The sequence below is a fragment of the Rana temporaria genome, chromosome 9 (assembly GCF_905171775.1).
Source record: "Rana temporaria chromosome 9, aRanTem1.1, whole genome shotgun sequence".
In the NCBI taxonomy this organism is placed as follows: Eukaryota; Metazoa; Chordata; class Amphibia; order Anura; family Ranidae; genus Rana; species Rana temporaria.
This window is the reverse complement of record NC_053497.1, coordinates 48,031,370-48,054,473: the sequence shown is the minus strand read 5'-3', so window position 1 is coordinate 48,054,473 and position 23,104 is coordinate 48,031,370. Positions and strand designations below refer to the sequence as shown.

The 23,104-nt window shown below is 45.4% G+C and overlaps 1 protein-coding gene across 1 annotated transcript; it reads left to right on the top strand.

Annotated features, from left to right (window-relative positions):
• The first annotated feature begins 787 nt into the window (after positions 1–787).
• On the top strand, positions 788–3,551 carry LOC120914526. The gene is given in 3 exon segments (XM_040325203.1): positions 788–1,733; positions 1,968–2,372; positions 2,375–3,551. Coding segments are annotated over 3 exon segments (2,505 nt in total). The 3' UTR covers positions 3,529–3,551.
• The last annotated feature ends 19,553 nt before the right edge of the window (positions 3,552–23,104 follow it).

Below are 23,104 nucleotides of genomic sequence, written 5' to 3'. Positions count from 1 at the left end.
TTTAGGGTGTGCCCACCAAGTATCTTTTTGTATTTTGTATAGACCCTGACCAGGTCTCTTGGCTGGAGCACCCCTCCCCCTCTTCATTACCTCACATTAGTGGCCACCAGTGTATAGGAAGAAACCCTTCAGTTCTCCCACATAGAGGAGTATATCTCCCATGGTTGAGACCCAGGTTCTTTCATTCTATTACTAGGGTAGGACCCACTAATTCGGGGTACTTTGTCGCAGTAAGTGGGCTTAGCACTATATGACTATATAGTGTGACCAAACCCCCGTATTTTTGAATATGTTCAGGTGTTTTTAACTAGCCTTGCAGGATAAATTAGAAGGCCAAAATGGTGGCCTGAGTTTATGGGAGGAGCCCGGAGACTATTTAAACAGAGCACTCACCCACACTCACTGTCGGTTCCAGTGCACGATATCTACGTCACCAGGCCGACGATCCAGAGCACAGCATATTCCTGTCTTCCTTGTTCCTGAGTAGCACGTTGCTCGTCCGTGGCTTTCCTTGCTATTCCGCCCTCCGGCGCAGATCAGTCCACTTCAGGTCTCGACCCCACCAGGTTGGTCGTTCACCCCTAAGAAACAAGTTCCCGGTCGACCCAGTCTCAGTCCGTGCCAGGACCTCCCTTCCAGGACTCCACTCAGGTGTGTAGCCAACGAATCTCCTTCTTAAACCAAGTCCCCGTTCCCCAATATTTTGCCTCCTCCTTTCGTTGCTGCAATCCAATACCACAGTTCTTTATGTATACTCGCACCCACTTATTCTTTTTCAGTCAGAGTCATGTCGCAGGCCGGCAGTATTGACCTCACACCCGCCCCTCTGTCACCCTCCACGGGCTCAGAGAGCGGCAGCCTGCAGACCTTCCGCACATGGACCATCCCCAGGATTATAGCACAGCTTAGACGCAAGGGCATCCCCTACCCCGCTACGGCCCGGAAGGCAGAGCTCTTCAGGCTACTTTTCCCGCCAACACCCAATACAGCACCCTCCAACCCACAGACATCCTTGCAGTCCATATCCGGGGCTATCTCCCAGTTGCACTCCATGGTCGCCACACTATCCGCAACAGTTTCCGACGTACAGACCAGAGTCGCAACCCTGGAGGCTCGCCCTCTCACACCCGTCCATGACACAGTCGTGGTTTCGGCGCTGGCATCCCCTCTTACAGGTACGCTAGAGTCCTCTTCTACCGTAATCCCCGCGCACCTTGTCTCCGCCAGCCTCAGGAAGGATATCTTGGAGGGAAAGGACGTAAATTTAGCGTTTCTGCTGGTTTCGGTGCATGACGTGGCCGACAACCGAGCATATGCCTGGGGGGACGTATCGGTAGTCGTCAAATCAAAAGACCCCAGACTCAGCCGTAAACTTACAGTCACTGAGTTCGTCCTGGCATTCGGAATGTTTAGGGACATCATCTGCTCAGCCGCCCCCAACAGGAGGGAAGAGCTGGACCTATATCTCCATTCAGTCACAGATTTAGGTTACAAGTACGGAGGGCACGCCTTCTATGACTACCACCGCTCGTTTTCGGCCAAGGCAGCTGCCAAGCTCAGCCAGTTTCAGGCCAAGACAGACTGGAGCATTTGTGACACAGAGCTTTTCTGCCGGCATTTTGCAGGCCTCCGCTCACCACTGTGCACCCTCTGCCAGTCCTCTACCCACACGGCAAATTGGTGCTCCGATAACTCCACTAAGCGCCCTGCCTACCCTCCCTCCTCCAGTACCAGTCAGAGCCTCCCAGGTCCCAGTCAGCAACGACAAGTGGATAGACTAGGACGGCCTATCTTTTTCCTAGGAGGCGCTCCCATCTGCAACAATTTTAATAACGCCGGTTGCTTTCACAGCCAGTGCAGGCTACTCCACGTTTGCACAGCATGCCACAAAGCTCACCCAAAGACCACCTGTCAACTCAAACAGGACTCAAAGGCCTGACTAAGCCGAATAGATGTTGGCTGGCTAGGCTTCTACCTCTCTACTCACCCCACTCCTTCACTGGCCATATTTCTGGTGCACGGCTTCACAGAAGGCTTCCACACTGGCCTCATTACCTTACCCCTCACCTCACACGAGTGCAAGAACCTCCAGTCAGCAGCCATCGACACGCAAGCAATCGACACCTTACTACAGTCAGAAGTGGATAAAGGCTTTGTTATTGGCCCCTTCCCACAGTCTCCTTTCCCAGTCTGGAGAGTTAGCCCTATTGGGCTTGTCAAGGGCAAGTTCACTAATAAAGTCCGCTTGGTGTACGACTTGTCTGCGCCTCATTGCTCCCACATCCCCAGCCTGAACTCCCTAATCCCCTCTGCACAGTTTTCCCTCAAGTACGCCTCAGTGGACCTGGCCATCCAAACAATCATCTTAATAGGCCCGGAGCCTGGCTATCCAAAGCGGATATATCTGACGCGTTCAAGCTCCTTCCCATTGAGCCGTCCCTCTGGCGCTGGCACGGCATCAAATGGAGAGAGGCCTACTACTTCGCCACCAAACTGACCTTTGGCTCAAAAAGTAGCCCATGGCTCTTTAATGTCTTTGCCCAGGCCCTCACATGGATACTGTCCCACCAGGCCCACTGTCACTCAGTCATCCACTACCTCGATGATTTCCTGCTCATTGAGCAACCAGGTACATCCCCCACTGATCTAGACAAATTAAGGGTGGTCTTCAACAACCTAAATGTGCCCCTAGCCGAGCACAAAGTAGAAGGACCAGCACATTCCATCACCTTCCTAGGTATCAACCTAGACACACAAGCCATGCAAGCGAGCCTGCCTCTTGACAAATTAACTCGCATCAGGGCTACTATCCACGACTTCACTCAGTCGCAAGGATGTACCAGGAGACAGTTACAGTCCTTACTAGGGATGATGAATTTTGCTATGAGGATTATCCCTCAAGGACGGTCCTTCATATCACGACTCTTAGTCTTTCTCACGCCAGCACAAGACCCAGACCGAATCCTCAAGCTAGATCAGGCAGCAGTATCAGACTTGGCCATGTGGGATGAATTCCTCACTAGCTGGAATGGCATCTCAATGTTCATCCCAGCTCTTTTAGACGAGTCTCCACAGGTGGTCACCGATGCCGCAGCCTCCACCGGCTTTGCGGCCATATTTGGCCGTCACTGGTTCGCCGAACCTTGGCCCCCAGAAATCCTCCTAATCCCAGGCTTCACCCAGTCGTCATCTCTCTTCGAGCTTTACCCGGTCGTTGCAGCTGCCCAGCTCTGGGGCCACACGTGGACAAATCAAACAGTGCTTTTTACCACGGACAACCAGGCCACAGCTGACATAATTAACAAGGGCAGATCCCGATCTCTCCATATTATGTCCTTCCTGCGTAGGCTCGTGCAGCTGTCTCTCTGCCACCACTTTAATTTTGTTTGTAGACATATTCCAGGCAAACTCAATACCGCTGCTGATGCACTGTCCCGTTTCAACCTCACCTTGTTTTTTCAGCAGGAGCCTGGAGCCGACCCAATGTCCACCCCTGTCCCACCCTGGTCGTTGCTAACGATGGATTAAAAACTCACCTCGCCAACGCAACTCTACTCATCAACCAGTCTTTGTCTCACAACACATTGAAATCCTATGTCATGGCTTGGAACACCTACTGCAAATTTCTGGCCTCTTGCCCAGGAGCAGCAACAGGCGATGTCCGACACATTCTAGCCTTCGTGTCATACTGCCATACCCAGCTAGCCCTCGCTCATAACACTATAAAACTGTACCTAGCCGGCGTCCAGCACTTCCTATCTTTAGAAGACCCCAGCAGACCGTCAGTGTTCACCGCCCATGCCGTTAAGTCACTCTTGCGAGGCATTCAGAAACTCAGACCAGTGACCAGTGGCAAACGCCTACCTATCACCAGTGCCATTTTCAGGGACATGTCCGAGATCCTCACCCGTTCCCCCTTCGGGGCACTGCCCAGCCTAGTCATCCAGGCGGCCATCTACTTGGCCTTTTATGGTTTCCTACGACCCGGCGAATTCACAGTCAGCGGCCCCAGCAGCCACACACTGCTCCGACGCCACCTGACTCGCTCTCAGAACCACTACACCCTTCGTCTCCTAGTCAGTAAGACGCAACAAACAGGCCCAGGGGTCGACATCTTGCTGTTTCAGACCAACAACGCCTGGTGCCCAGTAACAGTCCTTGATCGACTGCTATCTCAGCTTCCCGACCAATCTGAGAACAGCCCCTTACTACCCTTTCTAACTAGCCCCCTCAGCAGCAGCCAATTCATAAAACACATCAGGATCCTCCTAAGCAACCTAGGCTTCAACCCCAGTCACTTTTCTGGACACTCCTTCCGTATTGGAGCAGCCTCAGCCGCCTCCCAACACGGAGTACCAGAGCACGTGATCAAGAAGCTGGGCCGATGGAAGTCCGCTTGCTTTGCTACCTATATTCCGAACCCTCAGGAAGAAATGGCACAGGCCTTTTCCATACTGGCTCAATAACCCAACAATCAATAAAAGCTATTTCCCTATCTGAGTCTTTTGCCCCCTTTTTCTGGGCATTCCGACCAGACCATCAAGGCACACTCCAGGTCTTTTTATGTTGTAAGTCTTGTCGCGTGTTTATGTGATTCACTTCCCTCTCAATCATAGGGCCACGACCATAAATTAGAAGGCCAAAATGGTGGCCTGAGTTTATGGGAGGAGCCCGGAGACTATTTAAACAGAGCACTCACCCACACTCACTGTCGGTTCCAGTGCACGATACCCTCCCACCCTTCCCTTTTCAAGGCAGTTCTCAAACACATCCTTCCACACAACTTCCAATTATCTATCTCCTGTATGCCCCCTTTTTCCGGGCATTCCGACCAGACCATCAAGGCACACTCCAGGTCTATTTATGTTGTAAGTCTTGTCGCGTGTTTATGTGATTCACTTCCCTCTCAATCATAGGGCCACGACCATAAATGTCATTTTTGCATGTGTGCGCTATAATCTGTTTTGTACTGTATTTGGTCTTATAGCAGCACCAGCTTAGATGTATAGCATTTTTAGGGTGTGCCCACCAAGTATCTTTTTGTATTTTGTATAGACCCTGACCAGGTCTCTTGGCTGGAGCACCCCTCCCCCTCTTCATTACCTCACATTAGTGGCCACCAGTGTATAGGAAGAAACCCTTCAGTTCTCCCACATAGAGGAGTATATCTCCCATGGTTGAGACCCAGGTTCTTTCATTCTATTACTAGGGTAGGACCCACTAATTCGGGGTACTTTGTCGCAGTAAGTGGGCTTAGCACTATATGACTATATAGTGTGACCAAACCCCCGTATTTTGAATATGTTCAGGTGTTTTTAACTAGCCTTGCAGGATAAATGTCATTTTTGCATGTGTGCGCTATAATCTGTTTTGTATCATTTAAATTAGGCGCGTTCCTGCGCCGAACGTACTGCGCATGCTCCGTTTTGTAATTTCCCGCCGTGCTTTGCGCGAAATGACGTCGCACCGACGTAATTTTTTGAACGGCGACGTGCGTTCCGTCCTTTCCTATTCCCGTACGACTTACGCAAAAAAAAAAAAATTAAATTCGACGCGGGAACGACGGCCATACTTTAACATGGCTGGTCTAAATATAAGCCATGAAATAGAAGCTTTAACTATACGCCGGGAAAAGCCGACTAGCGACGACGTAAGAGAATGCGACGAACGCGCGTACCTTCGTGAATCGCCGTAAACAGCTAATTTGCATACCTGACTCGGAAAAACGACGCAAACTCCACCCAGCGGGCGCAGAAGAATTACACCTACGATCAGAAGGCGTACGAAGCCGTACGCCTGTCGGATCGAAGCCTGAAGCCGTCGTATCTTGGTTTGAGAATTCAAACTAAAGATACGACGCAGCAAATTTGAAAATACGCCGGAGTATCAGTAGATACGCCAGGGTATTTCCACTGTAAATCTGGCCCCAAATGTTTTTTTTTTGTGAAATTTACCCTCTATGTTTGTAATGGGGACATTAACCCTGAGACAAATACTGATGAGAGATCCAACATTTTACAGCAGGAGGTGAGGAAGAATATTTGAATAGAGGGAATCCCCCTCACTTTAGAGAGATTTCCTCTTACTTCCTGTTATACCTCTAGCACAGGAAGTTCAGGCAAGTCTCCCCAACTAAAACTATAGGTGCAGCACTATCAAATGTCCAGATTCTAAAATCCAGTATATAGAAAGCATCCCAAAAAACTCCAATTACACCCAAGTTGAGTACACCAAACTGCAGAATGTATAGCTGGAAAACTATAAAACCCAATGCTTCAGAGGAAAAGATAAAGCCATCAACCTCACCCAATCACACTGCCTACCATCAAGTGTGGACCAACACACAGAGAGGTCAAGAACACAGTTTATAATTTAATCCTGGACTGGCGTCTTATAGGGATGATTCGCCTACTCCTCCTATAGATACACTCTCCAGGCAGGCTTCAGTAGAATCTTCAGAATTTCAGAATGTCATGGGGAAAACAGATGGTGCTTTTCATCATCAATGACGTTGTCAGGGGCCATTAATGACGAAACGCATAGTGAGGAGCTGGGATGTGTGATGCCATCGTGCATCAGGACGTGGCGGCCATCTTCCTTGTTGGAAACGCCAAGGATTTTATCACATGCTGTTTTATATCTGATTTAAAGTGAGTTCAATACTTTTTATTTAATAAATCGAGTCCGATACTCCACAATGAGATGCATTCTGTTTTCCCCATGACATTCGGAAGATTGTAGTGGATCCTAAATATTTCTATAGGATGAGTAGGTGAATCACCTCTATAAGACATCAGTTCAGGATAATAATTGCGTTCTTGACCTCCCTGTGTGGGGGTGTCAGCTACCTAATAGGAGACTGAGTTGACAAGGGCGACCGCTCCTATATCTCCTGTCCTGGCTCCGCTGAAGATGAGACAGAAGAAGCCTGAAGGACAAGAGGGACACTCATGCCTGATGAGGAAGGTTCCACAGTGGCTGCTCATCGGAGTTCAGCAGACTGGAGTAAGCTGTGGTGTGCAGAGCTGGAACTGGAAACAGCCAGACAGGCAACCAAGGGTTAACAGTAGTCAGGAACGTAGGCAGAAGTAGAGTCTCAGGAATAGCCAGGGTCGTCAGTAGGTGGGCAGTGAGGTGCCAAATCATAAACAAAGCCAGAGTCAGAAACTGAGCCGGGTCAGGGGTGGTAACAGCACAGGAAGAGATCACAGAGCCAAGGTCAAGAGCAAGCCGGGTCATAAACTGGAAGAGCACACAGGATCAGATCAGGATACAGGACACAGCTGAAGATCAGTTAGCGCAAGCATAGGAGGCTAGACTCCCTTTAAATAGGCTGTCTAGCGCCAAGAGGAATTAAGCTCATGCACGTGCGCATGCACACATGCGATCGTGGACTCCTGCGCTAATGCGTGCGCCTGTAAGCCATACAACGAGGGGGGTTCCATGCGCCTGTGTGCATCTGTGTGACAGACGTCTTAGGCCTCGTACACACGACCGAGTTTCTCAGCAAAAAGCAGCAAGAACCTTGCTGGGAGATATTTTTTTGCCGAGGAAACCGGTCGTGTGTACATTTTCGTCGAGGAAACTGTCAAGAACCTCGACGAGCCAAAAAGAGAGCATGTTCTCTATTTCCTCGACGGGAGTCCAAATTGGCTCGTCGAGATCCTCGACGGGCTGGTTTTCGACGAGAAAACCGCGCTTGCTCAGATTAAAGTATGAGACAGGAGTAAAAGTAGCATTTGTAATGGAGATAACACATTTTTAAAGCTGTAACAGACTGAAAAGTGCAAATCGTTTCTTACCAAACTTTTATTTAACACGCAAACACATGAAATTAGCAAAAGCAGCCCCAAGAGTTTAGCCAGTGGAATCGAACTTCCCTTGTCGTTGTATGTGTTGTATGTCACCGCGTTTGAGAACGAGGAGATTTTGGCTTGACAGTGTGTACGCAAAGCAAGCTTGTCGAGTTCCTTGACAAGCCTAACATAGAAATCGACGAGGAACTCGATGTGTTTCGCCCGTCGAGTTTCTCGGACGTGTGTACGAGGCCTCACAGGGATTCCCTGATAGGTGGTCCACACTTGATAATAAGAGGCAGTGTGATTGGGTGAGGGTGAAGGCTTTATCTTTCACTCTGAAGCACTGGGCTCTATAGTTTTCCAGCTATACCTTCTGTGGTTTGGTGTACTGAACTTGGATGTGATTGGACTCTTTTGGAATGTTTTGTTTGTCCTGCATTTTCATGCTAGCAGCTATTATATTTGTATACTGTACGTTTGTTATCAATCTATACTTAGAGCCACCCAAGTCGCCCGGTCGAGAAAATTAATGGAAGTGAATGGGAGCCGTCTTAATGTACACTACTGAAGTCGCTCCGACTTCAGAAAAGGTTCCTGTACTACTTCAATCCGACTTCTAGGCGACCTGTACCCATTGATTTCAATGGAAGTCGCCTCCAAGTCGGATCCACGTTCACAGTGAGGCAACTTTACAGGAAGTCGCCCAAGTGTGAACCTGTTCTAAGGCAAGCTCCTTCCTCCCACAGGGGAACTCCACGCCAAATTTTAAATAAAAAACTGACATGGGTTCCCCTCCAGGATAGTGTGTACTTGTCTCAGTTAAGAGCACCAAGACATTTATTTACTAAAGGCAAATAGACTGTGCATTTTACAAAGTGTAGTTGCACTCTCCAAGACAGGAGCGGCCGGTCCATAAGGGGCACAGGGATGCTGCCCCCCTAATTTGCATGCGGGGGACTGGACTTTTTTTTTTCAAGAGGCTCTAATTGGCTTGAAAAGGGTTTGGCTTGGGGCACAGAGCACTGCACCCCAAACCCACCACTTGTGACACTAGAGAATCAATAGTCGCTATTGTCTTGCAGCTTCTCCTCCCGGCCAATCAGGACAGGAGGCAGAGTGGGCTGGCCGGGAGTAGAAGCCGAGGAAGCCATGGAAAGGTGAGTGCAGGGGACCATGGAGGGGTGAGTTTGGGGGAGACCAGGGAGGGCTAAGTTCAGACCTAGGGGAGGTTTGTTTTCCGCCCCCCAAAAAGTTTAGCACCAGCTGCCACTCCTTCAAGAGCTGCTGCTCCAGAGATTAGTAAATGAGCAAAAGCTCTACTGACTTTCAACATCGAATCAAGTGCAAGCAAAAATGCTGTATCTTAATTTTCATTGCCTGTGATTGGGTATTCTTTGCATAGTGAAGCTTTACCTCATTTACTTACTTTAGTAATCAACCTCTAAATGTAATTTCTGTCTGCTGCTTTGTTCCTCTGCTATCAGCATGAGTCACTTCTGACAAGTTTTTCTGACACAAAGAAAAAAAATGGTGACAAGGGATGGACCTCCAGCTCCTTGACAGCCTAAGCTCTGATCTGTGCGGTGGGTGTGTGTCTATTTTCTCCAATCAGCATTCAGTGTTCTCCTTACTGAGCTTTGCAGAGTGTAACTTCAGCTTTTCGCCCTCTTTTTTTGTAAACTCTCAGACAAGCTTTATGAATTCTGGACTGAACAGATGTAGGGAAGAGAAGACTGCGGTTAAAAAGGTACAACTTATGTAGAAGGATTTGTTTTATCTCTGTGTATCACCTGAGGCCAGTCACATCACTGGGTTTATGGAAGGCTTTACAGACACTTTAACTAACAAATTAACTACATGTGATCACATGACTCCAGGTCCTCTCCCCTTCCAGCATAGCTGTTGCCCCCGGTGGGAAGAGACTATTCTCCCCTTCTCCCCTTTAACAATGGATAGAGCTGTGGACGGTGGTGGGTGAGGTCAATGTATGTTTAATAAATTCCCTATGTCAGCCCTCTACATTACAGAGAGGACCTGGAGCTTTGCAACCACACAATCACATATAAAACACACTATTAAAAAGGTATTTACACAGCAATTTGTGATGCAGGGCCATGGGGAGAAAAGAGAAGGTAATATTTAAATGTTGGTTTGCATTTAGCCTTTCCTTCCACTTTAGTTTTCAATTTTTAATTTTACCATTTTAACCAGCGTGTGTGCACTTATTTACTAAAGCAATAACGTTTAATTGTGGATTATTACACATCAATATTCTCTGCACTAAATTAGTTTAGTAGTCTTAATTGGGTTCTATTTTCCAGCCAGCTACAGATTGATAATACTAACAGAATCCAGGAAGGTGTTAGGGGCTTAGTACTCAGTGTAGTCAGCAGACAGTAAGAGCTCATACTGATCATTATAGTCATCCCAACACGAATGCAAAACCTAAAACCTGAAATAAATCAAACCAGTTTCATTCAAATCACTTGTGTAGTGTACCCCTGCAGAAGCCACTAGTGTCAGGATCAGCAGCTAAGACCACCAGACACGTAGCTACACAAAGGGAACTGAGACCAAACTATTTATCATTAAAGTGATATTTATTTCCAGTGAACTCACACCAATAAACATACACTGCAACCAGTGAAAGCATAAACCACTCCAGCAAACAAGAACACGAATAACTAATGAACCTAACTGCTATCTATATACAATATCTACAACATAAGGCACAGAGGCAACAGGGATGCAAGGAAGGGGACACAACTGGGTACAAGGGCATGGAACAAGGCAGAAGGGTGCAGGACGGATCAGGACATAGAAGGTTCAGGAAAGGTATCAGATGAAATCTGGTAGCAAGGAGGCAAGCAGACAGGATAGTGACACCCTGGGGGAAGGGAGGAGCAGCCTTAAATATCCACCTGGCAGCTGGAGCCAGGTGTGGTTGATCAGAACCTGCTGACTTCTGGGAGACACCTGCTGGTGGACACTGGAACTGCCATCTGCAATGTGAACCCCAGTGCCACCAGCAGGTGAACTCAACCCTGACAGCTAGTTTGGTAATCCCTCTTGAGTTATTGTTCTTTCACTGAACTGAGTGGTGTAATACCTTGACCACTCTGATACACCCTTTACACAAAGAAACCACACCACTTTGAAATGACCTTGAATGTTTTGAAGGTAAGTGAATCAACAAAGACAAGTATAATCACAATCTTGTAATAACTTACTACTATGCAATGCTATCACAAACAGACTTGAGATTTATGGAATTTTTTCTTACTAATGGTGACTGGGCCCAGATTTCACCACATTTATGACTTGACCTTTAACAGGACCACTACAGTCCAGAGTAGCTAAAAGAGTGCCAAAAAAACCTTTAGGGAGCTAAGCTACCTCGTTGACTCGTGGACGGCTCTGCTAAATCCAAGTTGCCTGCAGGGCTTTGATATATATATATATATATATATATATATATATATATATATATATATATATATATATATATATATAGATAGATAGATACAGTGGGGATCGAAAGTTTGGGCACCCCAGGTAAAAATTTGTATTAATGTGCATAAAGAAGCCAAGAAAAGATGGAATAATCTCAAAGGCATCAAATTACAGATTAGACATTCTTATATGTCAAAAAAAGTTAGATTTTATTTCCATCATTTACACTTTCAAAATGACAGAAAACAAAAAAATGGTGTCTGTAAAAGTTTGGGCAGAATTTATAGCATGCACTGCCCCCTTTGCAAAGCTGAGACCTGCCAGTGTCATGGATTGTTCTTAATCATCATCTGGGAAGACCAGGTGATGTCAATCTCAAAGGTTTTAAATGCCCAGACTCATCTGACCTTGCCCCAACAATCAGCACCATGGGTTCTTCTAAGCAGTTGTCTAGAAAACTGAAACTGAAAATAGTTGATGCTCACAAAGCTGGAGAAGGCTATAAGAAGATAGCAAAGCGTTTTCAGATGTCAATATCCTCTGTTCGGAATGTAATTAAGAAATGGCAGTCATCAGGAACAGTGGAAGTTAAAGCAAGATCTGGAAGACCAAGAAAAATATCAGACAGAACAGCTCGCAAGATTGTGAGAAAAGCAATTCAAAACCCACGTTTGACTGCACGATCCTTCCAGAAAGATCTGGCAGACACTGGAGTTGTGGTACACTATTCCACTATAAAGAGATACTTGTACAAATATGGTCTTCATGGAAGAGTCATCAGAAGAAAACCTCTTCTACGTTATCACCACAAAAATCAGCGTTTGAACTTTGCAAATGAACATATAGACAAGCCTGATGCATTTTAGAAACAAGTTCTGTGGACCGATGAGGTTAAAATATAACTTTTTGGCCGGAATGAGCAAAGGTACATTTGGAGAAGAAAGGGCACAGAATTTAATGAAAAGAACCTCTGTCCAACTGTTAAGCATGGGGGTGGATCAATCATGCTTTGGGGTTGTATTGCAGCCAGTGGCACATGGAACATTTCATGAGTAGAAGGAAAAATGGATTCAATAACATTTCAGCAAATTTTGGATGGTAAATTGATGCCATCTGTGAAAAAGCTGAAGTTAAAGAGAGGATGGCTTCTACAAATGGATAATGATCCTAAACACACCTCAAAATCCACGGGGGATTACATCAAGAGGCGTAAACTGAAGGTTTTGGATATCCTTCACAATCTCCTGACCTCAACATAATTGAAAATCTATGGATAGACCTTAAAAGAGCAGTGCGTGACAGACAGCCCAGAAATCTCAAAGAACTGGAAGACTTTTGTAAGGAAGAATGGGCAAAGATACCTCAAACAAGAATTGAAAGACTCTTGGCTGGCTACAAAAAGTGTCCCAAGCTGTGATACTTGCCAAAGGGGGCAGTACAAGATATTAACTCTGCAGGGTCCTTACAATTTTGCAGACGCCATTTTTTTGTTTTCTGTAATGTTGAAAGTGTAAATGATGGAAATAAAATCTAACTTTTTTTTACATATTATTAGAATGTCTAATCTGTAATTTGATGCCTTTTGGAGATTTTTCCATCTTTCCTTGGCTTCGTTATGCACATTAATACAAATTTTTACCTGGGGTGTCCAAACTTTTGATCCCCACTGTATATATATATATATATATATATATATATATATATATATATATATATTTTAATTAAATACATATTGATACATGTGTTAATAATTAGGATGAGGAGATTGTCCCCAAAATGTAATCTCTCTTTTAGTTTTTGCTAGCTTAGTAGGGGCCCTTATTTGACGGTGCACAAGTGGTGAATCTTGGTTAGGTCCATCAATCCTTCTAAAGGTGTTTGTAAGGTGATACTTTAGAAAAGAACATAAACACTGATAGGTGAAGAAGAGTTGCTCCAATGGGAGGAGAGAGTAGGATGAATTCTATTTTAATTGAATATCCTAAAACATGTGGTATAGCAGTATCTGTTTATTTCTGTAATTTGTGTAAATTGGGTTTGACAACCCTCTCTCACCAATCCTTTTTCGATGGTCTTAATGGTGGACGGACACCTTTCAGCATTATAGCTCAAACTCCAGATAGACTGACCTGATGTATGAAGTATGATAAGGAACACCATGTCCATGCTGAGCTGTATAAACTATAAGTGATGTTTGGCAAGATTTGCCCTGAATCCCTGAGAAGTCACTATAACTGGCTAGATTCTTCACCTTAAAGCGGGAGTTCACCCATTTATTTAATTTTTGCCCTTTTCCCCTTAGATTCCTGCTCGTTTGGTCTAGGGGAATCGGCTATTTGTTTTAAAAAATGATCCGTACTTACCCTTTTTCGAGATGCATCTTCTTCCGTCGCTTCCGGGTATGGGTCTTCGGGAGCGGGCGTTCCTTCTTGATTGACAGTCTTCCGAGAGGCTTCCGACGATCGCATCCATCGCGTCACTCGTAGCCGAAAGAAGCCGAACGTCGGTGCGGCTCTATACTGCGCCTGCGCACCGACGTTCAGCTTCTTTCGGAAAATCGTGACGCGATGGATGCGACCGTCGGAAGCCTCTCGGAAGACTGTCAATCAAGAAGGAACGCCCATTCCCGCAGCCCATACCCGGAAGCGACGGAGAGGATGCATCTCGTAAAACAACTAGCCGATTTCCCTAGACAAAACGAGCATTAATCTAAGGGGAAAATGTGCTCTCTAAGGGTGAACCTCCGCTTTAAATCACTGAGAGGTGTACACAAAAATATATCACCCGCCACACCTCATTGTAATGGTAACTACAAGTGAAGCTAGCAACTTGAACTGGGATTGTTGCTGACTATTCAAGACGGCTGCTGTCCTATCCCTAAGGAAATAATGGCTGCAGGTGAAAACTGACAGTTTCTCTAAAATATTGCTGACTGTTAAAGATGGCTATCGTCCTCTTTCTTAGGCAATGGTGTCCGGAGGTGAAACTGACAGCTTTGTTGATTGTTAAAGATGCCTTCTGTCCTCTCCCTGAGGTAAAGGTGGCTAAGGGTGAGACTGACAGCTTCTTCACTCAGATCATGTAGCGTGTCTATATGAATGAAAACTAGATTGCCGGTCCTGGCCACTCATCGGCAGATGTGTCGGTTGTGCTGCAGGACGGGAAAATCCACCAGGCTCGGTGCTCAAGTTCCTGTGTCCTTCCTCTTCTCTGGTCTCACTGCTAAGACCTAGAACTTTTCTCACTGCTTTTCTCCTCCCCCTTGCATATCTTTTTGGGAGTTGTAGTTTCCTTTGGAAAAGCGGTGTAAATTCCATTTACCAAAATTGTATTTTCCATCCTAGTTTTTTTGGCAGTCTCAAGTGGCTATTTTGGGATTCTGGTGGCTATGTGGTGCCTCTGGTGGCTATGTGGGGGCTCTGGTGGCTATGGAGGTTCTCTGGTGGCTATGTAGGGTCTCTGGTGAACTGTGGGGTAGTAACCCCCTGCTATTCTGCCACAGTTTCCCCTCCCCAAACCCCTCACTAGCCTGCTACAGTGCCCCCCCCCTGCTAGGAGAAGAGATAGGAATAGTAAGGCGAGAGAGAGAAAATTAGAACAATTGAAGAAAGGGAGAGCGGGGGAAAGAGGTGGACAATTGGAGGGTAGAGGGGGTTTGAGAGAGATGGAGGCAGGGTGAGAGAGAGAGAAACACCCCCAGTGTTCACACTCACCTCACACCCCAGCCCCAACACTCATATCATACACCCCCAGTGACCACAGTCCCCTTATACACCCCAGTTCCCAACACCCACACATCTCCGGAGGACAATTGTCAGCTAGGTAATGTAGTAGGGATGCTATAGAATTGTAGAACCCCCCCCTAGGGACAGGGTGCTCATCTGAGTCCTGAGAACTTAGTGAAGAAATGTCATTAACAGAGTCCAGATGTGCAGGGCAGGAAGGAGGGCAGGGTCTCAGGTTGCAACAGGGATGATTGACAGCTCCACTCGGGCAGGACCGGCATTAAAATCAGCGGCAAACAATGTTGGGAATGTTGCATGGACGGCAGCGGGAGGGGGGGATGTCTGCCCCCCTGAAAAATGCTTCCCCTCAGAAAAATGCAGCCCAAAGCGAACTCCTTGTTTGTAGATATGCCCCTGCCAACAGGGGGGTGATATGAAGTTCCTATAAAGGCTGTGTTAATAGACACTAGGGTGACCACATTTTTAAACTACCATTCAGGGACACCCTCCCTTCCCAAAAATCAGCTTGTGCTGTAACAAATTACAGCACAGTGAGTGGACACAAGAGGCGTGATTTATGATTTCTCCAATCATAAGCAGGGGCGGGATTGTGTTCCTCCAGGCATTCCCGGCCAGGACAAGTACTGTCGGTGAGTAAATCGGTGATGTGGCGGCCTTTTTTGGGGGCATCAGATTGGCTGTGTAGGACACTGTATTGTCCTGGAATGAATGTGCCCGGGACAGACCTGCAAAATGCGGGACTGTTTTGGGCAATCCGGGACACGTGGTCACCCTAATAGACACGCTTGAACTTTTAACCACCTTAAAAAGCCAGTTTCAGCCTTGTTTCTTTAAAGAGGGTACTTAATGCTAGCACCTGGCTAGATTTGTTATAACTGTGCACAAACAATTGTTACGGTGAATAAGGAGGGAGGTGCCAAACTTTCCCGCATGTAAAGGAACACACAAGACCTTCATATAGTTGAGCTTTGCTTTCAATTGTCACTTGATTGCAGGATCCTGCTATAAGCAGAAATTTATGGGTTTTGAGTGATACATTATGAACCTCTGACAGAGTTTATGAAAAGAAATAAAGCAGCCAGGCCTGAACAAATGAAAGTAAATGGTGTGGATGCTGCCAGCACATTTCCCTGTGGCAGCTCCTCTGAAATAAGAAAATCTTTTTTATTGCTCATTAATATTACCGGATTGTGCTGAGTCAGCAGTAAGGGGGGGATGCCGGGGGTGCAGGAGGAACAAGGCTCTAGCAGGTTCTAAGCAGAAGGTTTTTTGGTAAGTAGAGCCGTGTCAGCTGTAGAGAGGCCGGTCTCCTGGGTCTTCTCTATTCCTTTTAGTTATAAATAACCTGGAAGGTGAGATCTGTGCTCTAACACCAGCATCCAGTCATGTACGTATTGACTTGTATACTGTACTGACCCTGGGGCTTCTGGGAGAGCAGAGGAGGACAAGAGCTAATGCAAAGAATATGTCACTTACTGGAAATCCAAACACAGATGATTAAGAGGAGTACAGTTTATTTAAAGGGAGCGAATACATGAAAAGGGCATAATAAAAGGGGTTCAGTGTTTAGACCAAGCATCATAGAAACTGTATACACAAGCAATGGAGCAGGCCATTCACAAAAATGTTTCCTATACGATTATATGTACAGCTAACAAATGTTATGCATGCCATATACCTGTAAAAAAAACCTTCTTGTGATATTAGTATCCCCATTCAAGTGACACTATACAGCCAGGGCCGGATTTGCTCTCCCTGCCGCCCCAAGGCCAGGTTCCGCAATGCACCCCCTCCCTGCCAACCGAATAACCCCCCCCAAATCAACGGAGAATGGTAACCGGATAGCAGGGGCGGAACGGTTAGTTGAAATATTTTTTGTTTCTTTTTTTTTTACTTTTTTATTACTTTTTTTATTTATTTGTAGCTTGTCGTTTACCTTTTTTTGTATGCTTTTCTTTTTTTCTATATATATATATATATATATATATATATTATTTTTCTTATTCTTTACTTTTTAATTACTTTTTTATTTTATTTATTTAAAGCGGGGGTTCACCCTATCGACAGGAAAAAAAAAAAAAATTTTCTTTTACCTTTAAATCAGGCACTGTAGCGCGAGCTACAGTATGCCTGTCCCGAATTTTTTCCCCCCATACTCACCTTGTAGTCGTCCATCGAAGATACCGGGGAATGGGCGTGCCTCTGGAGACGGAGGATGATTGACGGCCGGCTCTGGCGCGTCACGCTTCTCCGGAAATAGCCGAAATAGGCTTGGTCTTCACGACGCGTGCGCATAGCCTGTGCGCACGCGCCGTGAAGAGCCGAGACCTACTCCGGCTGTCTTCGGGGAGAGTGACGTGCCAGGGCCGGCCGTCAATCATCCTCCCTCTCCATAGGCACGCCCATTCCCCGCGGGAGCCGAAATCTACGATGGACGACTACGAGGTGAGTACGGGGTTAAAAAAATCGGGACAGGCATACTGTAGCTCGCGCTACAATGCCTGTCTCGATGGTAACATCATGTGGGTCAGGGTGAACTACCGCTTTAATTATTATTTCTTATTTTTTTCACCTAACTTTATTGCTATCACACAGGAGAAAACAATTCCCTGTGTAATAGCAATTGGAGGTGGCAGGTTCTCTTTATTGACCCTGTCACCTTTCAAAACAGGAGTCCTAGCATTGTGCTAGAACTCCTGTCACAGCTCACCCCTCTCACTGTGTACATCAGGGGGAGGGACAGGAGACAGACTCGTTGGCTAGGGGGAGAACGGAGTCCCGAAGACAGAGCCAGCAGAGAGAACTATGTGGGGGGGGGGGGGTTGGAAGGGGAGGACGGATGGCAGCACACATTTTACAAGTGATTTAGGCGACATCTCCACAATCACAGTTAACGAGTGAGTGGATTGCCCCACACTACATTTAGTCCTGCTAGAAAGCAACTTACCGCCCTTAACTTTATGTTTCGTTGGCCAGTGAGAATAGCACACGCCCCAACATCAGTGGAATTCGGCAATGGGGTTGATTTACTAAAGGCAAATCGTTATTTTTTTCCCTTGCACATGATTGGGTACTTTTTGCAAAGTGAAGCTTTACCTCACTTACTAAAATCTGGAGCAACGGCTCAATGTCTCAGTACTTGGTGGTCAGTGAAAGTAAAGAATAAATACATAGCACCTGTGGTCAGTAGGAGGAAGAATAGTGCCCATTAATTTATATCAATGGGAGGAATTATGCCTTATTGTTGGTGTTAGTGGAAAAAATGGTGTCCCATCATTGGTATTAGTTGGAGAAATAGTACCCCATTGTTAGTGTTAATAATGTGCCCATTCATTTATGTCAATGGGAGTAAATATGCCCTATTGCTGATGTCAGTGGAAGAAATGGTGTCCCATCATTGGTATTAGTTGAAGAAATAGTACCCCATTGTTGCTTAGTAATGTGTCCATTCATTTATGTCAATGGGAGGAATTATACCCCATTGTCAGTGGAAGAAATGGTGCCCCATCATTGGTATTAGTTGGAGGAATATTACCCCATCATTGGTGTCAGTAATATGCCCATTCATTTATATAAATGGGTGGGGGGGGGGACAATGCCCCATTGTTGGTGTCAGTGGAAGCAATGATGCCTAATTGTTGATAATAGTGGGAGGAATATTGACTAATTTCAATGGGAGTAATAGTGTCTCATATAAGTGGTGGGGACAGTGCCCCAAGGGCCAGATAAAGGTAAGCATGGGGTTTCATCTGGCCCAGGGCCACAGTTTGGAGATCACTGCCCTATAACACTCTTCTCAACTATGGTTTAATGGAACCCTAGGGTACCTTCAGGCCTCGTACACACGATCAGTCCATCCGATGAGAACGGACCGATGGACCATTTTCATTGGTTAACCGATGAAGCTGACTGATGGTCCGTCGTGCCTACACACCATCAGTTAAAAAAACGATCGTGTCAGAACGCGGTGACGTAAAACACAACGACGTGCCTGAAAAGTTCAATGCTTCCAAGCATGCGTCGACTTGATTCTGAGCATGCATGGATTTTTAACCGATGGTTGTGTGTACAAACGATCGGTTAAATTTAAAGCAAGTTGGCTTTTTTTAACTGATGGTTAAATAACCTATGGGGCATACACACGATCGGTTTTGACCGATGAAAACGGTCCATCAGACCGTTGTCCTCTGGTTAACCTATAGTGTGTACGAGGATTAAGAGTTTTTTTTGGGGTTCCCTGAGTTAACCCTCAATGGTATAGGACATTTCTCCACTGACCACCACTGTAAGGGGGGATTTTTCTACTGATCACTAGTGTATTGGAACATTACAAATTGTATTGTTCTTCATTATCATAATTATTTCCCTTTCTGATTATTAGAGAATATACATATTTTGGGTATAGAGCAGTACTGATAAATGAAACACAATGGAAGCCAGATACTCTACAGCAGCCTTTCTCAACCAGTGTGCCGCGGCACACTGGTGTGCCGTCAGAGGTTCTCAGGTGTGCCGCGGGGTCAGTGGAGAGAAGGCTGTCAGATAAGCCTGCTCTCCTGCCGAACTGTGAGAAGCTCTGTCGGCTTCAAAATAGAAAATAAAGTGCATAGGAGTGTGCTGTGCTCTCTGCTTCCCCCTAGAGTGCAGTACCCGGCTCAATAAGGAATCTGGAAAGGTACTGAGCTAGAAGCTAGATTAATTTTAAAATGGCTTTATACATGTGCCTGTGTGTGTGTCTGCACATGTGAGTGCATGTATGTATGTATGTGTGTGTGTGTGTGTGTGTGTGTGTGTGTGTGTGCATGTAGGTATGTGTGTGTGTAAACATGTGTGTATGTGTGTGTAAGCATGTGTGTAAGCATGTGTGTATGCGTGCGTAAAGTGAAAAAAAGTGGTATATAAATCCATAATTTTTTTTTTTTCCACATTATTTTTCTATATGAGTGGGTATTGTAGCGCTGTACTCCTTTGTATTATGTATTGCTTTGAGGTTTTTGTGCTTAACTTTAGTGCTAGCTGCTTCATTTATTTAATTTATTTTTTCAACATATGATACACAATCATTTTTTATTTTCACTAATTTCCTTTAGCGCTGCGTCAGCCTTAGGGCTTTTCTCTTTTCTCTTGTGTAAGCGTGTGTCTGTATGTATGTGTGTATGTTACTTTTAATCCTGACCCCCCCCCCCCCATTCCTGTACCATCAGAATGGCTTTTGTAGGGCTTGTTTGATAGCAGCATGGACTGCTGCTCCTCTGAAAAGCAATCCATGCACAGATCGCTTTTCAGAGGCATTTGACAGGCGGTAAAAAGGCATTATGTTGCTTCCTCACCACCTGTTTTAGGCCCGTAAATGCAGCATCACTACACCGCAACCGTGCAATGCACACAGTTGCGGAGTAGTTGCAGTGCAGCCCTATTCACCCTCGGTATACCTCCAGTTGCAGCCACAGCATGTAAACACCCTCAGCTGCTGCCTCTGCAGCTAAAGGTGGAGAAGTTGGGGGTGGTAAAAACAGCTCAACCATGTGGTTTTACCGCCCCTATGACATGTGAACAAGTCCTTGGTTCACATCTGTGTAGCTGCATGTAGGGCAGTCCATTATTTCCGTACCCACAAAATGCAGGGAAACAAGTCCCCAAACTTTTTTTTTTAAATTGCACTGCAGCAAAAGCACCCCACATTTTCCAATCTGTGGGGGTACCATTAAGAATTAATGGTACCCCTAAAGAGCAGAGCATTTGTCTGTGAGCACGATTTTGCCCGTGTTCTGCGACACACCGTAATGTGAACCAAGCCTTGGACTGGGGTGCCTCAAGACTGAAAATACTTTTTAAGGGTGCCCCGACTAGAAAAAGGTTGAGAAACACTGCTCTACAGTATGTATGCATAGTCTGTTTTCTTTAAAACCCTGAACAAATTACTAATCACAACAATGTGTGTATTCACGCTTCAAATGAATTGGGATGCAGCACACTATGGGGGAGATTTACTAAAACTAGAGCAGTCAGAATCTGGTGCAGTTGTGCATAGTAGCCAATCAGCTTCCAACTTCAGCTTGTCCAATTAAGGTTTGACAATACAACCGGGAAGCAGATTGATTTCTAATCATAGCTGCACCAGATTTTGCACTCTCCAATTTTAGTGAAAAAAAAACTGTGTTTGAATACAAATGTGCTTCCAAATAGATTCTAATTATAAACTTTTATACCATAAAATGCAAATAATTATTGCCAATATGTAAATCACCTAAAATGATATAATATACTATTCCTAATGCATAAATGCAAACCAAAAAGTGCCAGTGCAAAATATATAAACACATATCAATATAGTTTCACCATCAAATAGATAATGTACAGATGCATACAGCAAAATGAAAATATGTGCAAATTCATAAGTGCATTATATTTTACTGCTTGATATTAAGTGCCAAGTCCATGCAAATCTTGATTGCATGTGTACAAAAACAAAAACACAGCAGATAGGTTTTTATCCCAGTGACTCCTCCACCAGGAATTGTTCAGCCTCTTACCAGATATAGTAGATCTCCTCTGGAAAAGAGTAAACTACATGTTCACTTGCTGACCAATATATCCCACCCATTTTCCAATGCCATTGTAACAAGATAATCAATGCTATTGCCTTTACATGTCAGTGGCAATAATGTTATGGCTGATCGTTGTATGCAGACAAAACAATCTTCTCATTGAAGTCAATGACTCATTCCCCTCGTCCCCCTGCTCTGTACAAGCCCATACACACTTTCAATTAATAAGAGAAATACCGAAAGCACATACCACTGTTCTCTCTCTTTAGAAACCCTATGTTCTATAAGCACCCTGAATTAAAAAATAACTAACCCCAAGTACAAGAATTTAAAGTACAACTAAAGGTCCAATTTAAACGTAAGTATCAAATCCAGTTACAATGTACAGTACAAGACTCATAAATTAAACTTAAAACTTCCTTTACTTCCCTTGACTTAGCCAAACCCTTCTTCATTTGTGTCTCACATGCATGACACTGCAGCTCACGTTTGGAGGGGTTCAGGCAGTGTTGTCAATCCAGAAAGGAGTGGGCAGGATTAGGTGTGTCCAAGTGCTGATTCAAAAGCTACAGGCTTGTGAATCAGCCATGACAATGCTGATAGCCACACCCCCTGCAACACATTTTATCCCAATGTAATATGAGCAGGCGCAGCCTACAAGAGAGTGGCAACTGTGCCTAGAATTCAGGAGCATTGTTGTCACCTAATGATAAGATGCTGTATTAGGAGGATTAACGGATATTTGTGGGACTTTCCAGGTGGCCTATGAGAAACTGTAATTGTGGCGTTGCATATAATTAACCACTTGAGACCCGCGCTATTGACAAAAGACGTCAACAGCGCGGTTCTCAGGTGCCAAGTGGACGTCTTTGGACGTCATTTTAAATGCATTACCCGCGGGCGCCACTGGGGGTCGCGCAGCGGGTAACCACTGTGCCGCCGCATCGCTGGGGACCCAATGCGTGTACCTGGCGGCCGCAATGTCCGCCGGGTACACGCGATCGTCGGGAACACAGCCGGTAACAGCAGAGACGTGGAGCTCTGTGTGTAAACACAGAGCTCCACGTGCTGTTAGAGGAGAGGAGACCGATCTGTGTCTCTTTACATAGGGACAAAGCATCGGTCACCTCCCCCAGTCACCCCCTCCCCCCACACAGTTAGAACACACCCAGGCTACACAGTTAACCCCTTCCTCACCCCCTAGTGTTAACCCCTCCCCTGCCAGTCACATTTATACAGTAATTAGTGCATTTTTATAGCACTGATCGCTGTATTAATGTGCATGGTCCCAAATTTGTGTCGAAAGTGTCCGTCGCAATATTGCAGTTCCAATAAAAATCGCAGATCGCCGCCATTACTAGTAAAAAAAAAATAATGAAAAAAAAACATAATTCAGTTCCCCAATTTGGAGGCGCTATAACCTTTGCGCAAACCAGTCGCTTATTGCGATTTTTTTTTTTTTTTTTTACAAAAATACGTTGAAAAATACGTATCGGCCTTAACTGAGAAAAAAAATAGTTTTAAAAAAAAAAAAAATGGGATATTTATTATAGCAACA